The sequence below is a fragment of the Tursiops truncatus genome, chromosome 8 (assembly GCF_011762595.2).
Source record: "Tursiops truncatus isolate mTurTru1 chromosome 8, mTurTru1.mat.Y, whole genome shotgun sequence".
NCBI classification, from domain to species: Eukaryota; Metazoa; Chordata; class Mammalia; order Artiodactyla; family Delphinidae; genus Tursiops; species Tursiops truncatus.
In genome coordinates, this window is record NC_047041.1 from 39,976,049 (window position 1) to 39,998,463 (window position 22,415).

Below are 22,415 nucleotides of genomic sequence, written 5' to 3' on the forward strand. Positions count from 1 at the left end.
AGAAAGCCAACACATACATAATTAGAGTCCTCACAGCTGGAACTGTGGTTACATAGTCACCTTTGGTGGCAGTGGTGATATAGTTGTCACAGCTTTCATGTGAGCAAACTCAGCTGTTATTTCTGATGGCAGCTCCAACCCTCGACAGATCATTCAATGAACCATCTAAGGACAATTTGGAGAAAGAATATGAGTCTTTTTAAAAAAACTTATTTATTTTATTTATTTATTTTTGGCTGCGTTGGGTCTTCGTTGCTGTGCGAGGGCTTTCTCTAGTTGCGGCGAGCGGGGGCTACTCTTCGTTGCAGTGCGCGGGCTTCTCATTGCGGTGGTTTCTCTTGTTGTGGAGCACAGGCTCTAGGCACGTGGGCTTCAGAAGTTGTGGCACGCAGGCTTCAGTAGTTGTGGCACGCGGGCTCTAGAGCGCAGGGTCAGTAGTTGTGGCGCACGGGCTTAGTTGCTCCGCGGCATGTGGGATCTTCCCGGACCAGGGCTGGAACCCATGTCCCCTGCACTGGCAAGCGGATTCTTAACCACTGAGCCACCAGGGAAGTCCTGAATATAAGTCTTGATTTTTGCAAACCTTCTGTCGGTATTTGGTAAGATAAAGATCAAGAAAGTTCCAGATCAAAAGTTGCAGAAGACTTGATGGTATCTTGGACTAAAATCCTGTTGACAATAATGGTACATTATTTTTTTTTAACTTTTCATTTTGAAATCACTTAGAAAAGTTGTAAAAGAAAGTAGAATTACCATAAGCCCTTTACTCAATTTCCTCTAATGTTATCAGCTTACATACCACAGTATAGTTAAGGAAATTAACATTAAGACACTGCTGTTAACTAATCGACCTTATTTTGATTTTGCTAGTTTTCCCACTGATACCCTTTTTCTGATCAAGGAGCCAATCCAAGATCCCACGTGAATTTAGTTGTCATGTCTACTTAGTCTCCTCCAGTCTTGACAGTTATCTTTTTTTATCTTTCTTTATTTACCTTGATGTCTTTGAAGTGTCAGTAATTTTGCAGAATTTCCTTCAGTGTAGATTTGTGTGATGCTTTCTTATGATTAGGTTGAAGTTAGGCATTTTTAACAAGAGTGCCACAGGTGATGCTTTGCACTTCTCAGTACATCACATCATGGCATCAATATTGGTGATGTTAACGTTGATCACTTGGTTAAGGTGGTGTCTGTCAGATGTCTCCACTGTAAAGGTACTCTTTTTCCCTTTATAATTGATAAATATCTTGTAGAGAGATATCCTGTTCTCATACAGTTTTTGCCCACTAATTTTAGCATCCTTCATCGACTTTTCCTGCAACAGTTATTACCGTGGTGTTTGCTTAATAATGATTTTCTATTTCCAATGTTTCTTCTATTTTGGTTAATTGGAATTCTAATGTAAGGAATAGCTATCTCTTCTCTCTCATTTATTTAATGATTTATTTATATCACACCACCCCAGGTTTTGTGCTTTATAGAATGAGCTATATGGCAGAGTAATGAAAATACATTCTTCACCCAGAACTTCATAGCAAAAATTAAAAGTCGTTTATGTAAGAAACTCTGTTGATAAGTCAAAGTCCGAGAAATATCACTCACTGTTTTGGTTTCTCTCTTTGTTTTCTTTTTTAGCTCAGAACAGAATGTGACAGATTCTCCCACAAGCAATAGTTTAGTAGTGCCTACTTGCATCAATTAATTTTAATGTAGTGAATGTATCTACAGTTAGTGTTCATATAAGTATTAAAAATTTACATAAGGAAAATTTGTATTTTCAATTTTCTAGGTGCTGGAGCGATTCTGATTCCTCGTTTAGACATTGTGATTTCCTTCGTCGGAGCTGTGAGCAGCAGCACATTGGCCTTGATCCTGCCGCCTCTGGTTGAAATTCTTACATTTTCTAAGGAGCACTACAGTATATGGATGATCCTGAAAAATATCTCTATCGCGTTCACTGGAGTTGTTGGTTTCTTGTTAGGTGCATATGTGACTGTTGAAGAAATTATTTATCCTACTATCAAAGTTTTCGCTGGCACTCCACAAAGTTCCTCTTTAAATTTGAATTCGACATGCATTACATCTGGTTTGAAATAGTAGAAGCAGAATTATGAGCCTCAAGTCTGAAAATGATGAAAATAAGAACATTGGAACACATTGCCATACACTTAAAAACCGTTTTCTTTTGGCACAACATTGATATTTTGGCAATAAATTATAATTCTTTACCAATACTGATAAACTACGACAGATTTGTGGTTTTACGTATTAGCAGCAATTTCAAAAATTTTAGTTCTGAAAATTGAAAAAATTAAAATGTTAAAAAAATTAAAGAATGAAAATGCTTCTGTTATTCTTCTCTCAATCAAATACTTTAGGATTCTCTCTTTTACCTCCATGCTACTCTGTTGCCACCCAGTTGAGGAGAGAACAGGGTTTCAACAATAAGAGAATAAAAGAAGTATAGATGACTAAAATCTGACCATCCCAATGAATTTTAAAGTATACTTTGTATATAATGTAGAACTATCTCGATTATGTTTTTATTAGAGAGCCAAATACTTACGTTTTCCCTGTGGAAGTTTAGAAAACTCTCATTAGCCATAATGTAAGAATCAGAAAATCCCCCAAACCAGAATTATTTTGACACTATTCTTTAATGGTAGCTGATCTTCATACTGAAAACCAAAAGGCACTGTGCAAGATTCTGACTTAGTGTTTCAACCAAATTTGAGAGACTTTAAAAGTTATCCAATACATATTCCCTTGTTTTTTTTACCTGAGGAAATGAATAGCCAGGATGGTTAAGTAACTTGATCAAGACCCCTCAGCCTTGAGATGAAGAGAACCTGATCTTTTGATTCCCAGTCCAGGATTTTTTATCTTTCACTTCACATCCTAGAAAAAGAATCAGTTATGTTGTTTAACTTTAGTATTAAGTCTGTTTAATTATATTTCAGTATTTTGTAAGTCATGATCTTTGACAAGTATATGTGACCTGAGCAGAAAGTCAGGGAACTCTAAAAAGCCTGCACTATGGCCATGTAAGCCTCAACATGGGAAAGAAGCAATCAGTGCTTTTTAAACAGAATAGAAATGCCTTGCTGGTTTAACTGCTGGATGGTAGAAGGTGCCCAGCTGTCCTATGTGTGGATTTAGCTCTCCTTATTGTTTCTTTCTTTCTAGGTTTGTAGGCACTATCTTTCCTAATGGCAAAAAATAGAGATTTGACACAATACAGGACTTGTGTACTCTTTTCAGCCTCATGGCTTTCCTTATCATAGCCTTCCATTGATCTGAATGGGCAGAATAAGAGAAAGATTCAGGCCTAGGAAAAAATCAAGACAATAATAAACTCTGCTAGATACTGAGACACTCCAGGCTTCTTCCAGAGAAATGCCTTTTATTCCTCCATATTCTTCAAGCCCAGTTATTAACCAAAACAAAGAATCTCAGTGGGCATGGAATATGAAAATGGTTAAGTTTAAAACTAAGAATCTTGATATATTTTTTTTAATTCATACTTTAAAACTCATCGAACTTTTTAGTCTGGTTGGTGATACTCTAATTTGTAATACTGTAAGATATCACCAAGATCACAGTAGTGTATATATTCTGTATTTTTATATGTAAATGTTACCGCGAGTATTTTTTTGCTTACATCATTGAGTCATCAAGTATAATCCAAAGATATATCAGAAGCTTTATTTTGGTACAGATTCTTAAGAATCAAAACTTTTTAAAAAACATTTGCATTGAGAATCACCAATAATTGTGACACTTTTATGTCAAATCTGTTATGTTGAACCTTTAGTCACGGGAGAATGCGGAAGAAGTTATAGGCAAAGTAATTGTCATTGAAACTAATGTTATATAATCTTGAATCTAAGAGTAAATTAGGTGTTTTTTAATGTATAACTTGGTATAATATGACTTGAAGACTATTATTTAATAGAAAGCACTATTAGGTTTTTGTCAGCTGTCTTCAGATAGTATTTCTAGTCTATGTGTGATACTTTATTTTTATACTTTCGCCTTTGTTTATTTTCCTTATGGAATTTATCACATTTAATGAAATTTCAAATAGCTGATAATAGTAATATATAAATTTTAAATTCAATGAACAAATGGTGGGTACATTATCAACCAGGCCTCCTTAAGCAATGAGTGCTGACTCGACATACAGTACTCAATTCACTAAATTATCAGTACTTTAAATACAAGAGAAAAGTTGAAATGCAGAAAGGAAGAGGGGCTAAGAAGGGAGAGAGCGGTTTTAATTCTTAACAAGAAATACTATTTAGATGTATAAATGCACTCTTACTTAAGGATTTTTAATGATGTGTTTTATTTGCAAAAAATCAAGCAGTATTTTTCCTCTGAAAATTTAGTTTTAAAGAGTCATAACATTTTCTAAGATGCTTGGAGAAGATATTTTGATTAAACCAGCTGTTGATTTTACTTTGGGACCTGGAAAAATGAGAGTGATTGCACCTGTCAAATTTTGTATCCGGTATCTTTGGTCCATTACATTATTGCTTAAATGACTTCAGCATTTCATCTGCCACCACAGTAAATCACCCTCTTCTCTGAAAGCTAATCAGGTGCCTACGAGCCTTTTCTACTAGTGGAGTGGGGCGGGGGGGGGGGGAGGAAAGCTTTATTCACCTCTGATGACCTCTGAGCTAAGTCAGTCATCACTGTTCCCTTACAGCCAAAAGGGTTTCACCAGTTTCAGAGTCAACTTGTCAAAACAGTGGCTTTCAGACCTTTTTTATTTTTTATCAGAGTATTTTCTTGTCCTGCCATGGCCAGATTTCTCCACGACTGAAGACCTAGTTTTTTCTTAGTTAAAGACAAATTTGTATGGTGTTACCAAATGAAAAAAAGCACTGTGTTAGCAAGTGCTACATTATGTTTTAATTCTGTCCTCTCTGGATTCTCCTCTATTAAAACAATTTCTGCCTTTTGCCTATGTAATGCAATTAACATTTTTGTAAGCATTTTATGCAACGTGCATGTTGTAAATGTCCTAACGTGGGGTGATTTCATTCACTGTTTTCATAGTAGTTACAGAAAAGCTCTCTAACTGTAAAGTACTATACAAATATTAATTGACGTCCTACATTAGTGCCATGTCCAGCTGTGGACATGCTTACTGTAGCTTCCCCGTGGCATCTTCTGGGACTGACATGCCAGAGGTGGCAGTACAGCAGCTTAGTACTGCATTTGTTTACTAAAAGTATGTACCCACTCCTTTCTTCATTTGAAAGGGAGAGGATACATAATAGAGCTAATGGAAATAACAAATAAAATTATGTAAGTGATACCAGTGCCTCAATGAATATGTTCTGTTGAGAAAATAATTTGGTAAAAATATAGACCATTGATACTATAAAATGAGTTTTTAAAAAATGAGTCTTTTAATCTTTTTGGCTCAACTAGCTCCCCTTCATAAGAAAATTTGAGAGACTTTGATCTAAAAGTCATAACAAGATACTTCTTAATACTAAATGGCTGACTGTAATAGTAACACTTTGGCAGTATGATTAACCATAATTAATCTTACTTATGCCACTAGTGCTCACTAGGCTAAACACCTTTCTGAAAGTGGTTGGTTTTAACCTAGGGGATAAGAAAACATGCTTTAGAAATGCTGTTTATTGCCCTATGATAAAATGAAGTGACAAATCACTCTCATTCTTAAAAATTTTATATCAAGGTTACCTAGTTCTTATGTATACACATACACACACTCCAGTAGTCGGTGGAGTTAGATACTAATTTGCCATTTAAATTGGATCCAGGAAGGTGATGTGTTGAAAGATTACTCTGAAAATTATTCCATTAGTTTTCTTGATGAGAAATAGGAAAATATGTGTTTATACCGTGAATAAATTAAGCTATGGATTTTGGTTTTTCAAAATGATGTTTGTTTGAATGAAAACTAAATATCAGTGCACTTGAGTTTATTCTTTCTCTTTTAACTTATTTTTCTTTATAATATGAAAAAATGTCTTAAAGTACTGTAACTTCTGAATTTTCAATAAAATATTATTTTGCTTGCAAATACCTTTTTAAATAAATTTTTCTTTTATAAGGTTAAATGACATTGAAAAAGGTCATAAACTGGAAAAGGCACTAGTATATTCTCATAATAACATTTTAATAAGTCTTTGCGGTTAATTCCTTGTCATGTGACCCTCAATCTTGGAAGCTGATATTATGCACCTCTGGGATTTAAGAGCAGAAGTTGACTAAAAATGAAAGGTCGTACTCAAAACCATGACCAGAACTTCCTTCAGAGTGAATGCAGGGAGGGCAGTCTGCAGATGCTGCATCCATGAGGTCATTTACCACTCTCTTAAGGTCAAGAATATGTACCAGTCCCACTAATACATTTTGCTTGCATTATGCCAACCCCAAATCAGAGACCATAAAGGTATTTACACGTTTACATCAATAATTCTGCTCTTTGAACTTAATTAAAGGACATACTATAGTTCATCAGAAGAGAAAGACCCTATACCTAAAGGTGCATTGGCAACATTATGTTTAATAGTGAAAAACTGAAAACAACCTAAATGTTCAACAATAAGGAAATCATAAATTCTGATATCTTAGCCTAGCATACAATGGGGATCATATTAATTATACTAATGTTATATTGAAGATTAGTAATTTGATAAAGAATAAATACATACAATTAATTTTTAACTGCAGCTATGTAAAAATATGCTTTTGGACCAAGAAAGGAGGATCGGCAGAAAGTGGAACCATAATGCTAGGAGAAAGAGATGGGTTTTACTGTTTTTAAGTGACTAGTTAAAGGAAGGCTGTGAGAGAAAAAGAAATAAGATTTTGAGAGAGGAACAAGGAGTTTATAAAGCTTTAGTAGTAGTAGTACATGTTCTTGTCAAGCAACAGAAGGAGCATAAAGACCAAAAACAAACAAACAAAAAAAACAGCCAAACAAAAAAATAGAGTGGGGATAGGACTGGGTACATAACATACAGGTATAAATGCAATGAAATACCCTGTGGAATACTTGCTGGAGGAGAAAAATTAAATATGGCCACCTTATAAAATTAGTTTTTTTTTTTAATGTAAAATGTTTAGTGTTTGTTCTTAACAGATACACACTTTCTCTCAAAATTTTGCATATCCATTTATGGGGTTCACATTTCAAGGGGTCCACAGACCCCAGGGGAAAGAATTCTTAGAAAAGGTACATCAGTTTTTGAAGAACAGGTTTGGTTCAGAGTTCCCCTATGGAGACAGATTTGTTTGAAGGCTTAAATGGTATGAAGGTCTTTGATCTTCACTGTTAACCTGGTGCCATGAAGCACAGGACCACCTGTACGAGATAATAGAATGCTTCTCACATGAAAGTTAATACATTCATCTCGCCAAGGAATTAGGGAGTAACTTCCCCATCCTCCATCCTGGATCTAGATCCGGGCTACAGGACGAGGGCTGGACACTGACCACCCAGCCTGCACTGAGTGGAGAGGAAAGGTATGCTGGGCGTGGATCAAGGCTGAGCAGGTCTTCAGTAGAACAAGAAAGTGAACAAAAAATGGGCAGTGCAGAAGCAAGTGCCTTCAGATCATGGACCTACCGAGCCTTACATACTTTTGTAGCTCCAGTACCTGACAATACTCCACGAGGGCACGGACTAAGTGCTACAGACTCCCCTGCCGTAAATCTCCTCTCCTTCCCCAACCTCAGCTGTGCAAATATCAAGGGCCTAAGTCACTCCCTGCCTCAGCCTCCAAATTACACCAAATTGCCGGTTGCACCACAAACACACCATACACCATCTGGTTTTCATCTGCATGACTTCATCATGTCTTTGTGCTGAAACTACTTCCTTCTACTCCCTCCCCCATTGTTTCCTGGCCAATCCTTAGTTATTGTTAAGATACAGTTTAGGCATGCCTTCTACCAGGAAGCCTTCCATCTATCCTCTCCCCCAGCCAGAACGAGTTGTGTACTCCTTCCTTCACACTAGCAAATGACCTTGGGTTCATTAACCCACTTTCCACACTGTGGTAATTCATTTTCTGTGTCCATCTCGCTATTAAATTGGGAGTTCTACAAGCATACCGTGTGTGTGTGTGTGTATAGATACATATATTCATTTTTTGGTTCCCTCTCTGTCTGTCCTCCCCTAGAGAATATAAGTTCCATGAAGGAGGCAATTTTGTCATTTGTGTTCCCTACTGAATATCCAGTGCTTAGAAGAGTGTCAGTCACATTGGAGAAGCTCAAAAAATATTTGTGGGATGAATGAATGAAATGACAAAAATAACAAGGAAAAACCCATATTAGAGTTCTGGCACTTAATAAAATCTTCAGGTGCAGGGGCCGAGTCAAGTTTTTTGTACTGGCCCCTCCAACGCTGTGTCTATTTATTGAATGACTGTGGCCGACGACACTCTTTTCCCACTTTGTATGTGAGCTCAGCCAGCTACAGAACTATAAAGCACTCAAGTCTGAGTCTCTTATAGAAAACCTTATGAAATAGTCAAGGCTTAAAAACATATTCAGGAGATTCTGGGAATGAATGTGAAGTCTATACATAGGAAAAGATTGAAAATCCTTCTTCGCAAGCCTTTATGTCTTCATGTTTTATACAAGCAGATTGTTCTGTAGGAAAAAAAATGAGGTTACACTTTCTGCCTATTGTACAAAAGATTGCATCTGACTTAGAATGCAAGTGGACAATTTCTGCCTAAAAAAGTATCTGTCTAAAATATAATATCTAGTCCTGATATCTGAGGGTATTTTCCTGAACTTTTGATGCCTAATGGATCCTTGCTGCTAAGACTCATACATTCAGTTTCTTGGAATCTTCTCACGCAGTAGAGTATTCTCTGGCTGTTCCAAGAAGCTACCTCTTGTCAAAGTGCATCACAGTATATGCCAGAGAGGGACCCCAGTGCAAATCAAGAATCAGAAGCTATCACTGTTGGGAAAAGTGATTGCCAAGGTGATCATTTTGTAGAAATACCTAAAAATGGAAAGTGAAATTAAGAAGAATAGCAGAGAGGGCAGACAGCAGAAGGAAGAACTACAATTCTTCAGGCTGTGGAAGGAAAACCACATTCACAGAAAGATACACAAAATGAAGAGGCAGAGGACTATGTACCAGATGAAGGAACAAGATAAAATCCAGAAAAGCAACTAAATGAAGTGCAGATAGGCAACCTTCCAGAAAAAGAATTCAGAATAATGATAGTGAAGATGATCCAGGACCTCAGAAAAAGAATGGAGGCAAAGGTAGAGAAGATGCAAGAAATGTTTAACAAAGACCTGGAAGAATTAAAGAAAAAACACCTAGAAGAATTAAAGAACAAACAAGCAGAGATGAACAATACAATAACTGAAATGGAAAATACACTAGAAGGAATCAATAGCAGAATAACTGAGGCAGAAGAACAGATAAGTGACCTGGAAGACAGAATGGTGTAATTCACTGCCATGGAACAGAATAAAGAAAAAGAAATGAAGACAGCTTAAGAGAACTTTGGGACAAGATTAAACGTACCAACATTCGCATTATAGGGGTCCCAGAAGGAGAAGAGAGAGAGAAAGGACCTGAGAAAATATTTGAAGAGATTATAGTCGAAAATTTCCCTAACATGGGAAAGGAAATAGCCACCAAAGTTCAGGAAGTGCAGAGAGTCCCAGGCAGGATAAACCCAAGGAGAAACATGCCAAGACACATAGCAATCAAATTGTTCATTGAAAAAACAAAAAACAAGACAAAACAAGCTAGGGTACAAATGCCTCAGAGAAAACAAAACAAAGAAACCGTGGGTATGTTTAAAAACCACATCAAGCTGCAGCAATACAATATAAACAAGTGCTTAACAGAGACAATGCAACCAGAGTAGATTAAGAATTTGTTTGTCGCTACCCCAAATAAGCTGTCAGCTTTCGATTTGATTGTGGACTTAGAGTTTTCAAGGTACTACTCATTAAATCTCTCCATTAATTCTGGGTCCATGTTTGACTTGAATATCCAGGTTTATCAGATGGAGCCATCAAACATTTACATCCCCAGTCACCTATAATTGTCATTTTAATCCTCTAATTTACCAGCAGTAAAAGAGGCAGGAAAGAAACATAATGCACATAGAGTAGAACCTAATGCTTGAATTATTGAGCCCAAAGTGAAAAAGGTTAGCAATGAGATCATCCCTCTCCCACTGACATGAAATAATTAATCTTACCATTAATATTATGTTCCCTTTTTATAATTTAAATACTTATCATGTCTCTTTCTAGTCAATTAAAATTAATGGTCCACGAGCACACTGAGTAAACCATTCGGTGGTTTGGGGATAACAAAAATTTGAGAAATGCTGGTGAGAGATTGTTGGTGGAAGGAATGGCTAAGGGAATTGGCTAGGTTACAGAAGACCTGACAGTAATGAAAGAGCGCCCCCAGGTGGTTTTTCCTGGTTGTGGACATGGAAAATTGGGAATCAGTGCTGAAAACGGGTGCAAATGTCGGCATTTGCCCTTGGTGACGACAATGAATATGGGGATGACTGAATCTTTTGAGACTTAAAATATAAGTGATGGAAATGATCACATTTTTGTAAAATAAATTGCATCATTAGTCACCATTTTTCAATAAAAATTGAGACACTGATAGAATGACAATAGATCAGAAACCCTTTAAATCTGCCAAACGATGCAAACAATTTTTCCTCTGACAAGAAGATTCACTTGCCAAAATTTCAAAATGCAATATTGCTCTTTGTACGGTATTCTGGGCATCTTCTCTCAACGATTACCGTGAAAAAGCTCATTGAGCTTTCGGAAAAAAGAAACAGGTGAAAGAACAAATATTTTTGGTATCCACATATTTTGTTAGTCTTAGGTCTAGAAATATTGTCACAGCAAGAAAGAGAGAAACTCCCTAGATACTAAACCTCATAATATTATCACCCTTCAGTTCAACCTCATTTTCAAAATTGATTAACTCGATGAAATTGCATCATGATGGGTATAGCTGGTAGGAAAAGATTGTTCTAATGGTATGTTAGTCGGGACAAGTAATACAGCTGCTCTAAATCACCCCTGTAGTCTTAGGCAGAGGGAAAATGTGCTCCTAGGAGCTGTAAACATTATAAAATTACTACTTCTTAAAAAAAAATTACTACTTCTTGCTCATTATAAAATTTTACTTCTTGCTCATGTCACAATGTGCTGTACGTTGGACCCGCCTCTCCCATGTGGGGATACAGTGATAATAAGTTCTTTGCATCTTGTGTCACTGCCACATTAAACTCATGGCCTCCAAGGTCACCAAGGAAGAGAAAGAGAAAGCATGGACAACCTTTAGTGGAGCTTTGTGGCCAGACCTAGAAGAGGGGTACATCGCTTCTATCCACATCCCATTGCCTAGAACCTCATCACATGGTCTGTGTTACTAATTCCAAGAGGGACTAGGAGAGTCTTTCTGTTTGCCCAGGAAGAGGGAATGGGGTTGGCAATCATGTAGTAAGTCTCAGCTAGAGATGGTAATAAAAATACTATTTTACACCAAAAAACAATTATACTATTAAGATCCAAAAATCATGTAAATTTTTAAAATAAAGCACAATAATTTAAAAAAATTTTGAGCTTAAGGGTTTCGATGGAGTTAAGCTATGGACCCCTGAGAAAACACATTCGCACGCTGATGTTTGAAGAGATATCTCAGTAACGAAGTTTGAGAAGTTGCTAGCAATGTCCTCAGACTGAGCAAGCCACATGTTTTCATCTTCATCTTGGTGATTAATCAACATCAGAGAGTCAGGATCAGGTACATGATCTGTACACTTAGCACAAAGCTTCCTCTCACACATTCCGTCCCATCATTCCATTAATGGACATAACCGACTCATGAAAGATGGAAACAGCTGAGGTGCTGATCTTATTAGCACTGTGATCTGAACAAAGAGACCTCAACATGGGAACCTAAAATGAGGAGGTGATTGAAGATTAATTGCTGTTGTAAAAGGGGTGGAGGAATCCAGTCTGTTCAGACTTTAACAATTTAAAAAAAGGAGAGGAGAAACTTCACAGTGGAGAGGAATATGGAATGATGTTTCACACATGCTTCACTCCTGAAATTTGTATGTAATTTTTCTCTTCAACATAATGGTTAGAACTGCACAAGAATCAAACAAGGAATGCAGCCACTGAACCAAATTTAAAAGTCCCTTCTGAACACTGCAAGGTGTCAATAAACATTTGATGAATTAAGGAACAGAGGTAAAGAATTGGATTGCAGTACTGACAGCTCCTGAGTATAGCACCCGGTCATTTTTCATTAAAAAGGTAAAGTCAATCATTAAACTTGCTGTTTTGAGAATCAATTGTCTGGAATTTCAATAGCATTAAACATGTAATCATTACATGACTTCAAGTAGTTACTGTAAGTTTCATGTTGTTAAGTAAAAAGCATAATATAATACAGTTAGAATAAATACATCTGGAGATAACAGGTAAACATGAAAGTAACCAAACCTTTACAATGAGTGCAGACCCTACCAAATCACAGATTAACCCTATGTGGTTTGCAAATATTTTCTCCCAGAGTGTAGGTTGCCTTTTCATCCTTTTCACAGGGTATTTTGCAAAGCAAAGATTTTAATTTTGATAAATCCCAATTTATAAAGTTTTCATTTTATAGCTCATGCTTTTGGTTTCAAGTCTAAGAACTCTTCACCTAGACCTAGATCCTAAGGATTTTCTCTTACTTTCAAAACAAGTTTTACATTTTGACCTCTTACATTTAAGTCCATGATCCATTTTGAGTGAATTTTTGTTTAAGGTATGACGCTTAGGTCAAGATTCATTTTCCCCTGTCGATGTCCAATTGCTCCAGCACCATGCAATAAAAAGGCTATCGTTCCTCCATTGAATTGTTTTTACACCTTTGTTAAAAATCATTTGGGGTTATTTGTGGGTCTATTTCTGGGTTTTTTATTCTGTTCCACTAATCTATGAATTTATTCCTCTACCAATATCACACTGTCCTGATTATTGTAGCTATAGAATAAGTCTTGACGTTTGGTAGACTTTATTCTTCATTTTCAAAATTGTTTTAGCTCTTCTAGTTCCTTTGCTTTTCCACATAAATTTTAGGATAATCTTGCCTGTATCCACTAAAAGCCTTTTAGTAGGTTTTTTTTTTGGCATAGTTATTTGCTTACAACTTTGAAAACAACAAATGTGAGAAGTCATTGTGTAATCATTTTATGTTCACATCAATTGTGTTCCCTTCTTTCTGGAGGATTCCAGTTTCAGCCTGAGGTCTTCAAGCCTGGTAGTTGTCCGTCTATGTGGGAGCACAGAATGGCTCCCATCAGAAAGAGATGGAGGTCCTCATGCTCCCTTTCCACCAGCTTCTCACCCCCAAGAATCTGCCTCACTTGGCATCCTGAGTATAGTGCTGTCTAACCCCTTGGTTTGGCATCTTGCTCCTTACTTCTAACCTGCTGCTTTGTGTCTCTATTAGACTCCATTAATGGAAGTCCAATGCAGAGAATAAAATAACCTAGGAATTATTTCAGCTATTTCTGATAGTCACTTCGCCAGTGGTAGCTGAGAGTTGCCACCCAAGCACTTCATCTAAAGAGTTTTCACAATAGGGCTCAGCAAGGCTTAGGGGCACTTGACTTCACAAATGGCACTTAGACCATTTATGTAAGAGACTTGAGCATCCCCAGATTTTGGTATTGGGGTTGGGGGAGACCTGGAACAAATCCCCCATGGATAAGGAGGGACAACTCTATATATCATATTTTATCACTTCTTTGTGGAGGACAATGACACTGAACAGTTAAGGGATCAAATTAATTATCATCCTCTGACATTATTCAGCTTTAATGGTAATAGCTCTTGGCATTTTTCAAAAGTCAGACAATGAAGTAGTAACTTCTTTAGGTGATTATACGAATGCTGCCAGGTAGTTTTACTCTCCTTAAAAATGTAAGGAGACAAAAAAAAGGAGACAAGCTCAAATTAGAGCAGGTCAGATGTGAAAAAGAAGTTCCCAAAAGTGTGATAGGCATGGAAATGTTTTATTGAAAGATGGAGTGCGTTATCTTGAGATGTCTGCAAAAGATTTAAAGATTTCAGCTTGGAGCAAGAGGAATTGATTAAATTAATTCAGAAAGTCTTTACAGTCTTTAAAGTCTTTTCATTATTAAGGAAATTTTGAACCAAAATTCAGATCCTTGAAAACATGTCTAAAACCTCTTTGGTTATAATAAGGCAAGACCAAACAATCCCAAATCTCTCTGAATTTGAGGATTATTCAGACAATTAAGATTTTGGTATGAATTTAGTAAATTAATTTGGATTAATGTTACAATTAAGATTTTATTACCGATTAAGACCTTCAAAGAAGAGTTGGCTTTGCAATGAGAATTGCAATGTTACTTCAATATGGCTGAAATATTTTGGACACACACACTCATATACCATACATAAGTGTGTTGCAGATGAATGTGTGTATACTCCTATGTCATTAAAACTCTTCTAAAGTATTTATATAATTAAATGAAAACTTCTAAAAAATATATTTTTTATTTCAGTTACATGTTTAGAGATATAAAAGCAAAACATCTGACACCCAAATGTTGCAAATAAAAAAAAAATTGAAAGCTGTGCTATAAACAACACATTATAACTGCTGAAATCCCAACACTATGGATTTAACTGAATTCAGTTTCATGAACATTGAAGGAGCATCTTCTAAGTATTGATCTCTATGTCGAGTACAAGATTTTCATCTCATGATGGCGGACTCAGCACATATTGGGCTGTCCTCTGTCATCAGACCCCTCTGAAATAACAGCGAAGAGATACAAAGGGAATAAAGGCATTATAGCAAAGAGAATCGCAGGAGAGTTGTCAACAAATGAAGGAGACTTGAACTCCAGGACCTTGATTCAGACGTGTAAGCTCCTCCATCCATTAAACCAGGGGTCCCCAATCCCCGGGCGGAGGACCTGTTAGGAACTGGGCTGCACAGCAAGAGGTGAGCGGCGGGCAAGTGAGCGAAGCTTCATCTCCCGCTCCCCATTGCTCCCCGTCACTGGCATTATTGACTGAACCATCCCCCCCCAACCCCGTCCGTGGAAAAATTGTCTTCCATGAAACAAGTCCCTGGTGCCAAAAAGGTTGGGGACCGCTGCATTAAACCATTGATGTCTCTGTTGCTGACTCTGGGCTTTTTCTTCGGTATTGAAGCTGCACAAGGACAGGCCTTGTAGGCCTATGGGGTGTAGGGGGGAAATGAACAAGGCGGGTGCTAGTTGGCACTCTTGATCCCTCGTTCCTTGCCCCCATCAAGGAAGCCCAGGCGGAGCAGAACTTATACCCTCACTCCAGGACAATGAGACTGTGAGTAAATGCTCCCGTTTCACCAGGATGTATCAATGGGGTCAAACTGGGAGCTGAACTTCCACTCTCACCTAGACCGGTACCCTACACCTAAATTGAGTGACTGCCTGCAAAAATGAAGAGAAATAGGATCCAGGACTGATCTTGGGTGGCCTTGGCCTGCAGCAGCTTGAAGCAAGATTTCAGTTCTGCAACCAGAGATTGAAATCAGGCCAAGGCAATGAGTGCTGAATCCTAGCCACTAGACCAGTGGCCAGTGACAAGGCCCTGGCCTGTTGGCTTTGTAGAAATGAATTTCCACAAAGAGACAAGTAAAGTGAAAGTAGTGAAACAAGTAAAGTGTTTATTAGGAGGAAAAAGTCTACGTGTGGATAGACACATGGGTGGGCTCAGAGAGAGTCATGCCGTTGTGGTAGTTTGAATCACTTCTATGGGACATTTCTTCCAGGTTTCCTTTGGCCAATCATCTTGCTTTGCCTGGTTCTGAGTCCGTATTTGGTTTAGCTCAGGGTCCTCCCGTGTGTGCATGCGCATCTCTTAGCCAAGAAGGATTCTAGCAAGGAGGTCTATGGGTAGGTTGACATGACTAACTGTGGGGTGGTGCCCCCTCCCTTTTGACCTCCGAGGGGCCTTTCTGCACATGTGTAGTCGGGAAGGCCTCCTTGACTTCGAGAATGAGGAATATGTGATCTCGTATCTGGTCAGGGCACAGCTCCTTGCTCCGGCTATTATCTTCATCTTGGAGAATCTGTGCACAGGGGACAAACTCCAGCTGCTCAGCCTGAGGCCCATCTATCTCCTGCCTCAGGATCTCACAACATACTATCCAAACTGTGGGGTACAACCAAAAAAATCACTTATAACAAGAATCATCTCAACGTGAATGAGAAAACACAATCCATGGACGCTGCAGTGACAGAGATGTTGGCATTAGCTAGCGAGGATTTTAGAGCAGCCACCATAAAATGAGCAGTTAAGACCATGTTTGAAATAAAAGATAAAATAGAAAGTCTCAGCAAATAAATGATATATATGAGGAGAACAAAGTAGAAGTTATAGAATGGAAAAAATACAATATTGGACATTTTAAAAAGTCCTCCATAAACTGACATAAAGAATGAGTCCTCACTGGATGGACTCAATAACAGAAAGAATGTGACAGAGGAAAGAATCAGTAAACATAAAGATATGAAAACAGAAATGACCCAATCTGAACAACAGAGAGAAAATGGGTAGAAAATAAATGAACAGAATCCCAGGGACCTGTGAAACCATAACAATAAATCTAACATTTGTATAATCAGAGATGCAGAAGGAGCAGAGGAAGAGTGGGGCTCAGAGTATTTGAAGGAGATAATAATAATTTAGACCTTTTTGAGCAAGAGATTCCTCTTTTATTTTTTATTTTATTTAAAAATTTTTATTTTGTATTGGAGTATAGTTGATTTATAATGATGTGTTAGTTTCAGGTGTACAGCAAAGTGATTCAGTTATACACATGCATATGTCTATTCTTTTGCAGATTCCTTTCTTGCATAGGTTATTATAGATTACTGAGTAGAGTTAAAACAGCAAAAATTTTCAGAGGCCTCCCCATGGTAGTTTCCATACTTTTTATATGCATCCATAGGAAAAATACAAATAGCAAAAAACTACAATGAATTTAGTGGTGCTTTTAAGTAAACCTGTATTGTGTTATCACAATTACCTTGGACATTAGCAAGCATGCGTGTATGTGTGAAATATTTCCTCAGCCGTCCAAACAAGACTTGTTGTACACCATCGTTTGCAGATCCCATGACATAACCCTGACTTCTAAGGATGGTCACTGGTTCATCCACTTGTTCATTCATTCAACAAATACTTACTGTTCCCTTAGTCTGGCCCACATACTGGGAAGTGTAGTGTTACAGAGAGATTTCTGCACTGGACACTGCTGTTTCGCAGCTGACCCATCACTTTCTGCTGCTGTAGGAAATGTCTCCTCTTGGCACTGGCCAGCATCAGCTTATCAGTGTGTAGCTTGTAAATCTGATGAGGACCTAGTTGGTCTTTTTCGGTTTTGTTTTCTGAAGTTCTAAAAATCTTCTTTGTGTTAGAAAGTCATTTTGGTATTTGCTATTTAATGTTCTGTAAACAATCTTTCCTTGTAGTTGGGTTTTGGTTTTGGTTTTGGTTGTCACAGTGTCCTGTACTTATTCAACTCTTCACCAAAAGCCCAGTCTCATTCTGGTTGGATCTTTCTGTTACGGAACTACCTTCTAGTTCCCCATGACAATTGCTGCCTGCTTTGTCTGTTACCATCACTGTTGCAACCACTGTCAATAGGTTTGGTCAAGACCATGTGAATTACTGTCAAATGAATTAGAAATTTGGGTGAAGGGAACTTGTTTCTACTTGGATTGAATTTTAGGCCCAGCAAATATTTTGTGACCATCTTGCTGTGTTGACCAAAATGGCAAAAGGTCACATTTCTATTCCTCATCTTACTAATTACTGAAATAACAATTCAGTACAATTACTAATTAACTAAAAGTTTGTGAAAATTAAATGTGATGTCAAAGGATAATTTTCAAAAATTGGTAAGAAATCATGACTTTCAGATATAAAATGAACAAAGATTTTATTCAACTTATTATATGCATGAATTATAATGCAGTAAAGAAATGTTGAAATAAATTTACAAAAACTATTCTATGCATAGGGCAATAGTCAATTTTATCCCAGCAGGGTTCATCTAATTTACATTTCCATAGACAAAAATTGTTTGCATTGTTGTCAGTTTGCAACAAATTAACTTCTATCTCAACAGAGTTGTAAAATAGCCTAGTCAAAGTCACCTGGTGATGGAATTAAATATCAATAATTCCCGGGGCCTTCAGCCTTTTATTGAAAGGACATCCAGTAACCTCTCGCCCATTTCAAAGTCTTAAATTTTTCTCTATAGTGATAAAAGCTATAGTTTTCCTTAGCACAGTTATGGAAGGCAGAATAAAAAACATATTTGCTAAAACTACAGAGGAAGAAATTGCATCTCTTTTATGTCTTGTGCTTAGTTTTTTTTAACAGATAAAAAGAACAAAGCAAGCATAAATATTAATAATTATGGTGAAGACATTGTAAAGACTAACTTCACTTTAGTCATCCAAAATATGAATAAAAAATGCAATAACTATTAACTAAATGCAAAATAGAAACTCATGGTAAATGTGTGTTTTGCTTATGCACAAAGGGCATACACCCTATCAAATGAAAATAGAGATTTGTGTTTTTTTAAGATGTGGAATTATTCCAATCAATTCTTTTCCTTTTAATGAAAAAACATGCACCCCCATGTTAGTAAGTCAGCTGGGAACATGGGCTCTTCTTGCTTAATGTAAATAGCCTAAATGTGACATTCAAAGTGATCTCAGGTGGCCTCAGCCTGCAGTGGCTTGAAGCAGAATTTCGGTTTCCAGCTAGAGATTGAAGTCAGGCCGCGGCAGTGAGAGTGCTGAATCCTAGCCACTGGATCACCAGGGACCAGTGGCAGTGACAAGGCCCTGGCCTGTCAGCTGTGTAGAAATGAACTTCCACATAGAGATGGAAAGTAGTGAAACAGATAAAGTGTTTATTAGGAGGAAAAAGGGTACTTGTAGATAGATCCACGGGCGGGCTCAGAGAGAGAGCTGTGCCCTCGTGGTAGTTTGAATCACTTCTATGGGACATTTCTTCTGGGTTTCCGTTGGCCCATCATCTTGCTTTGCCTGGTTCTGAGTCCCTATTTGGTTTATCTCAGGGTCCTCCCATGTGTGCGTGCACATTTCTTAGCCAAGATGGATACTACCGAAGAGGTCTATGGGTAGGTTGACATCACTTACTGTGGGGTGGTGTCCCCTCCCTTTTTGACCACCAAGGAGCCTTTCTGCACATGTGTAGTTGGGAAGGTCTCCTTGACTCGAGAATGAGGAATATGTGGTCTTTTATCTCTTATGTGGGCAGGGCCAAGCCTCCTCTCTTGCTCCTGCTATCTTAGAGTATCTGTCTACAGGGGACAAACTTCGGCTGTTCAGAATGGGGCCCACCTATTTCCTGCCTCAAAAGGAGTCTGAGAAGCAATTTCCTTAAACTATGGGCATTTGGTTGCCTTATTTGATTTAAGATTAATTTATTCTTTTGTCTACAAGTTCAGTGCATTTTAATTTTCAAACAGTAGTTTGTTCAGCAAACATTGATTATATATCTTTACTAAGTGCCTAAAGCCATACGAACTAGTTTTGTCTTCTATCATTCAATACTATAAAAAATGTTATTATTAAATCAAATTGTAATCAACCATCAGAGGAAGGCTAAGATCAAAGCAAAATTTTTGAACTCAACTGGTAGGAAAGCTCAGTGGGTAAGACAGCACTGGAAAATGCTCACTTCTTTGACTTGGATTTCCAAAAGACATTAAGAGCTAAGCAGTATGTTTCTCCTGCAGCTCCCCCCCACAACCCCATACAAATTCACAGACCTCACAGAATTCTTTGTAGAGTTCAGACAAATACGATGGTCATTCACTTTTCCACAATTGTACCAAAACAGAATTCCACACCTTGTCATGTTAATTTCCACTACCGGAATCCCACCCCTATCTCCTCCTTCCATACTAGACTGAGTGCTTTCTAGGGCAAGATTTGTGTCTTGTACTTAGGTAGGCACCATACGCATGTTCTTAGCACCTAGAGTGCCTAGCGTATAGTAGGCATTTTTTTTTAGTAAAAAGTTTGTTAACAGGTTAAAAGAAAGAAGAAAGAACAAGTTGATAAAAAATGAACAATTAGAGATTTTTCTGAGTTATCAAACATCCTCTATAAAAATTCAAACTTCTCCTAAAGGATTACGGGATCACCAATAAATGACACCTAGCTGATTACTTTCTGATACCCAGCTGTAAACAAAAAGGTGTTGGAAGTTCTGATGAAAGAGCCTGGGGAAGGATGGAGATGTTGTTTCTGAGCTTGGGGCAGGAAGGAAAAGACAGTGCCGGGAATTGGGAGAGACAGCGAGAGATGGGAGAGGTTTGAGAAATAATCTCCTTTCCTTCATAGCTCTGCCCCTTACCTACTTGCCTGGGAACTGCTAGGGAGCCATTTCTTTTTATAGAGACCTGTGCACAGCAGTAATAAAAGTTGATTGGGTTGATGAATGCTCACCATCACACATCAACCCCATCATCCCACCTTGGAGGGCCAAGGAGGCCAGTGCAAAAACCAGGGTTCTTATAGCCTGGGTGAGGAATGGATTCTCCAGACCCTTCTTCTTCCTATGATTTCTGTTTCCTGGGTAAGGGAATGTTATCCACTGGGAAGAGCAGGGATCAGCCCTGCAGGAAAGGGCCCCTTTTTCTATGAGGAGAACTGAACTAGATTGCCAACTTGCATCTCACAGGCAGCCTTGCTTCTAACATCACTGAAGGCACGGTGACACCACAGGGGAACTCCCTCAAGTTCCCTCTCCTCCTTTCCTAACACCTCTCACAGCAGCACCACCTGCATTTCTTTCTCTCTTGGGTGGGCAGGTAGAGTTATAGACATGAAAAATGCTGAATCTCACAAACAAAATGTCCTCTAGTAGGTGGATAAATAGACTGGTACATCCAAACAATGGAATATTATTCAGTGCTAGAAAGAAATGAGCTCTCAGGCCATGAAAAGACATAGAGGAATTTTAAATGCATATTACTAAGTGAAAGAAACCAATCTGTAAAGGCTACATACTGTCTGATTGCAACTGTATGACATTCTGTAAAAGGCAAAACTATGGAGCAGATATCCTAGTTAATGTTTTTAGCGCTGTAAGCAGTTTGGGGCAGGAAAGAGCTCTTTGCAAGAAAGAGCTCTCTACAGGAGGCCCCTTTTGTCTTGTCACTAAACTTAAACCAGACACCCCCATGCTCTATTAGGAAGTTTTCTAATGATTACTGCTGAAGGATGTCTTGCAATCATAAGAACCACGAGGGCCAGTCCAGTGGTAAAATTGGTTTGGAAAGGGGAGAAGTCTGTGGGGATCTCACTAGGGCCCAGGTGGGTGCCCCAGGCATTTCTAGCTGGTAATGTTACTATCCATGGGCTGAGACCAGCACAAAGCATTCGGGGCACCATGCACACACACTAACAATGCTGGAATGGCCACTTCTCATTACGTACTAGAATACTGGCTAGAACATTCACCTGTCTTGAGTGGCGCATAATAGAAAATGCAATCCAAACTGGGATAAATGAGAAAGAAGATTTGTTGGTCTGTGTGCCTGGAAAGTCCAGCAGAAGAGCAGGCATTAGCCTTTCTGATCCAGCAGCTTAACAATGTCATTGCCAAGGGTGCAGTTTGCTCGCACGTCTTTCGCTCTGCCACCCAGAATGTTAGTTCCATTTACAAACACATCCCAGTAAGTTGGAAGCTGCCTGACTTCCAAATGAAGACTTGCAGGAGAAAAGGTACATCTTCTGCCCCAGCATTCCAGGTGGAGTCCTGATTGGACTAGATTAGATCATGTGCCAAGTCTCAAGAAGATGACCATGGAGAAGACAGTCTCATGGTCACAAGTGCTGCTCAGCCCTCGGTATCAGGGCTCACTGCAGGCTGGAGGGGAGGCTAGTCTCCCCAAGTACAGGGTCTGCAAGGGGCAGAGATGGAAACCTGAGTACTGTAAGCAAGAGGGGAGGGGTGACCAGTGCTGAGTAGACCCCCATAAATGTCCACTAATTCGCCCGAGGACACTGTATGGGAACCGTGAGTTTAAGTGCGATCAGTCACTGGGAGTGATTGAATGAAACCAGGAGTAGAAATAGAATAATGCTGGCTGTGAATTTTGTGAGCATTTCTTTTTTAAAAAATTTTTAATTGAAATATAGTTTCAGGGGTACAGCAAAGTGATCCAGTTATATATATATATATATAACTGAATATGTGTGCATATATATATATATATATAAATTTTCAGATTCTTTTCCATTATAGATTATTACAAGATATTG

At 38.2% G+C, this 22,415-nt stretch overlaps 1 protein-coding gene across 5 annotated transcripts in view; it reads left to right on the forward strand.

Annotated features, from left to right (window-relative positions):
- Nucleotides 1-6,070, forward strand: part of SLC36A4 (solute carrier family 36 member 4) — a 45,967-nt gene extending 39,897 nt beyond the window's left edge. For all 5 annotated transcript variants that reach the window (XM_004324696.4, XM_019923806.3, XM_073808319.1 and 2 more), the window contains one exon: nucleotides 1,790-6,070. In XM_004324696.4, coding sequence (XP_004324744.2) covers nucleotides 1,790-2,097 — 308 coding nt within the window. In that variant the 3' untranslated portion in view covers nucleotides 2,098-6,070. The remainder of the gene's footprint in view (nucleotides 1-1,789) is intronic.
- The last annotated feature ends 16,345 nt before the right edge of the window (nucleotides 6,071-22,415 follow it).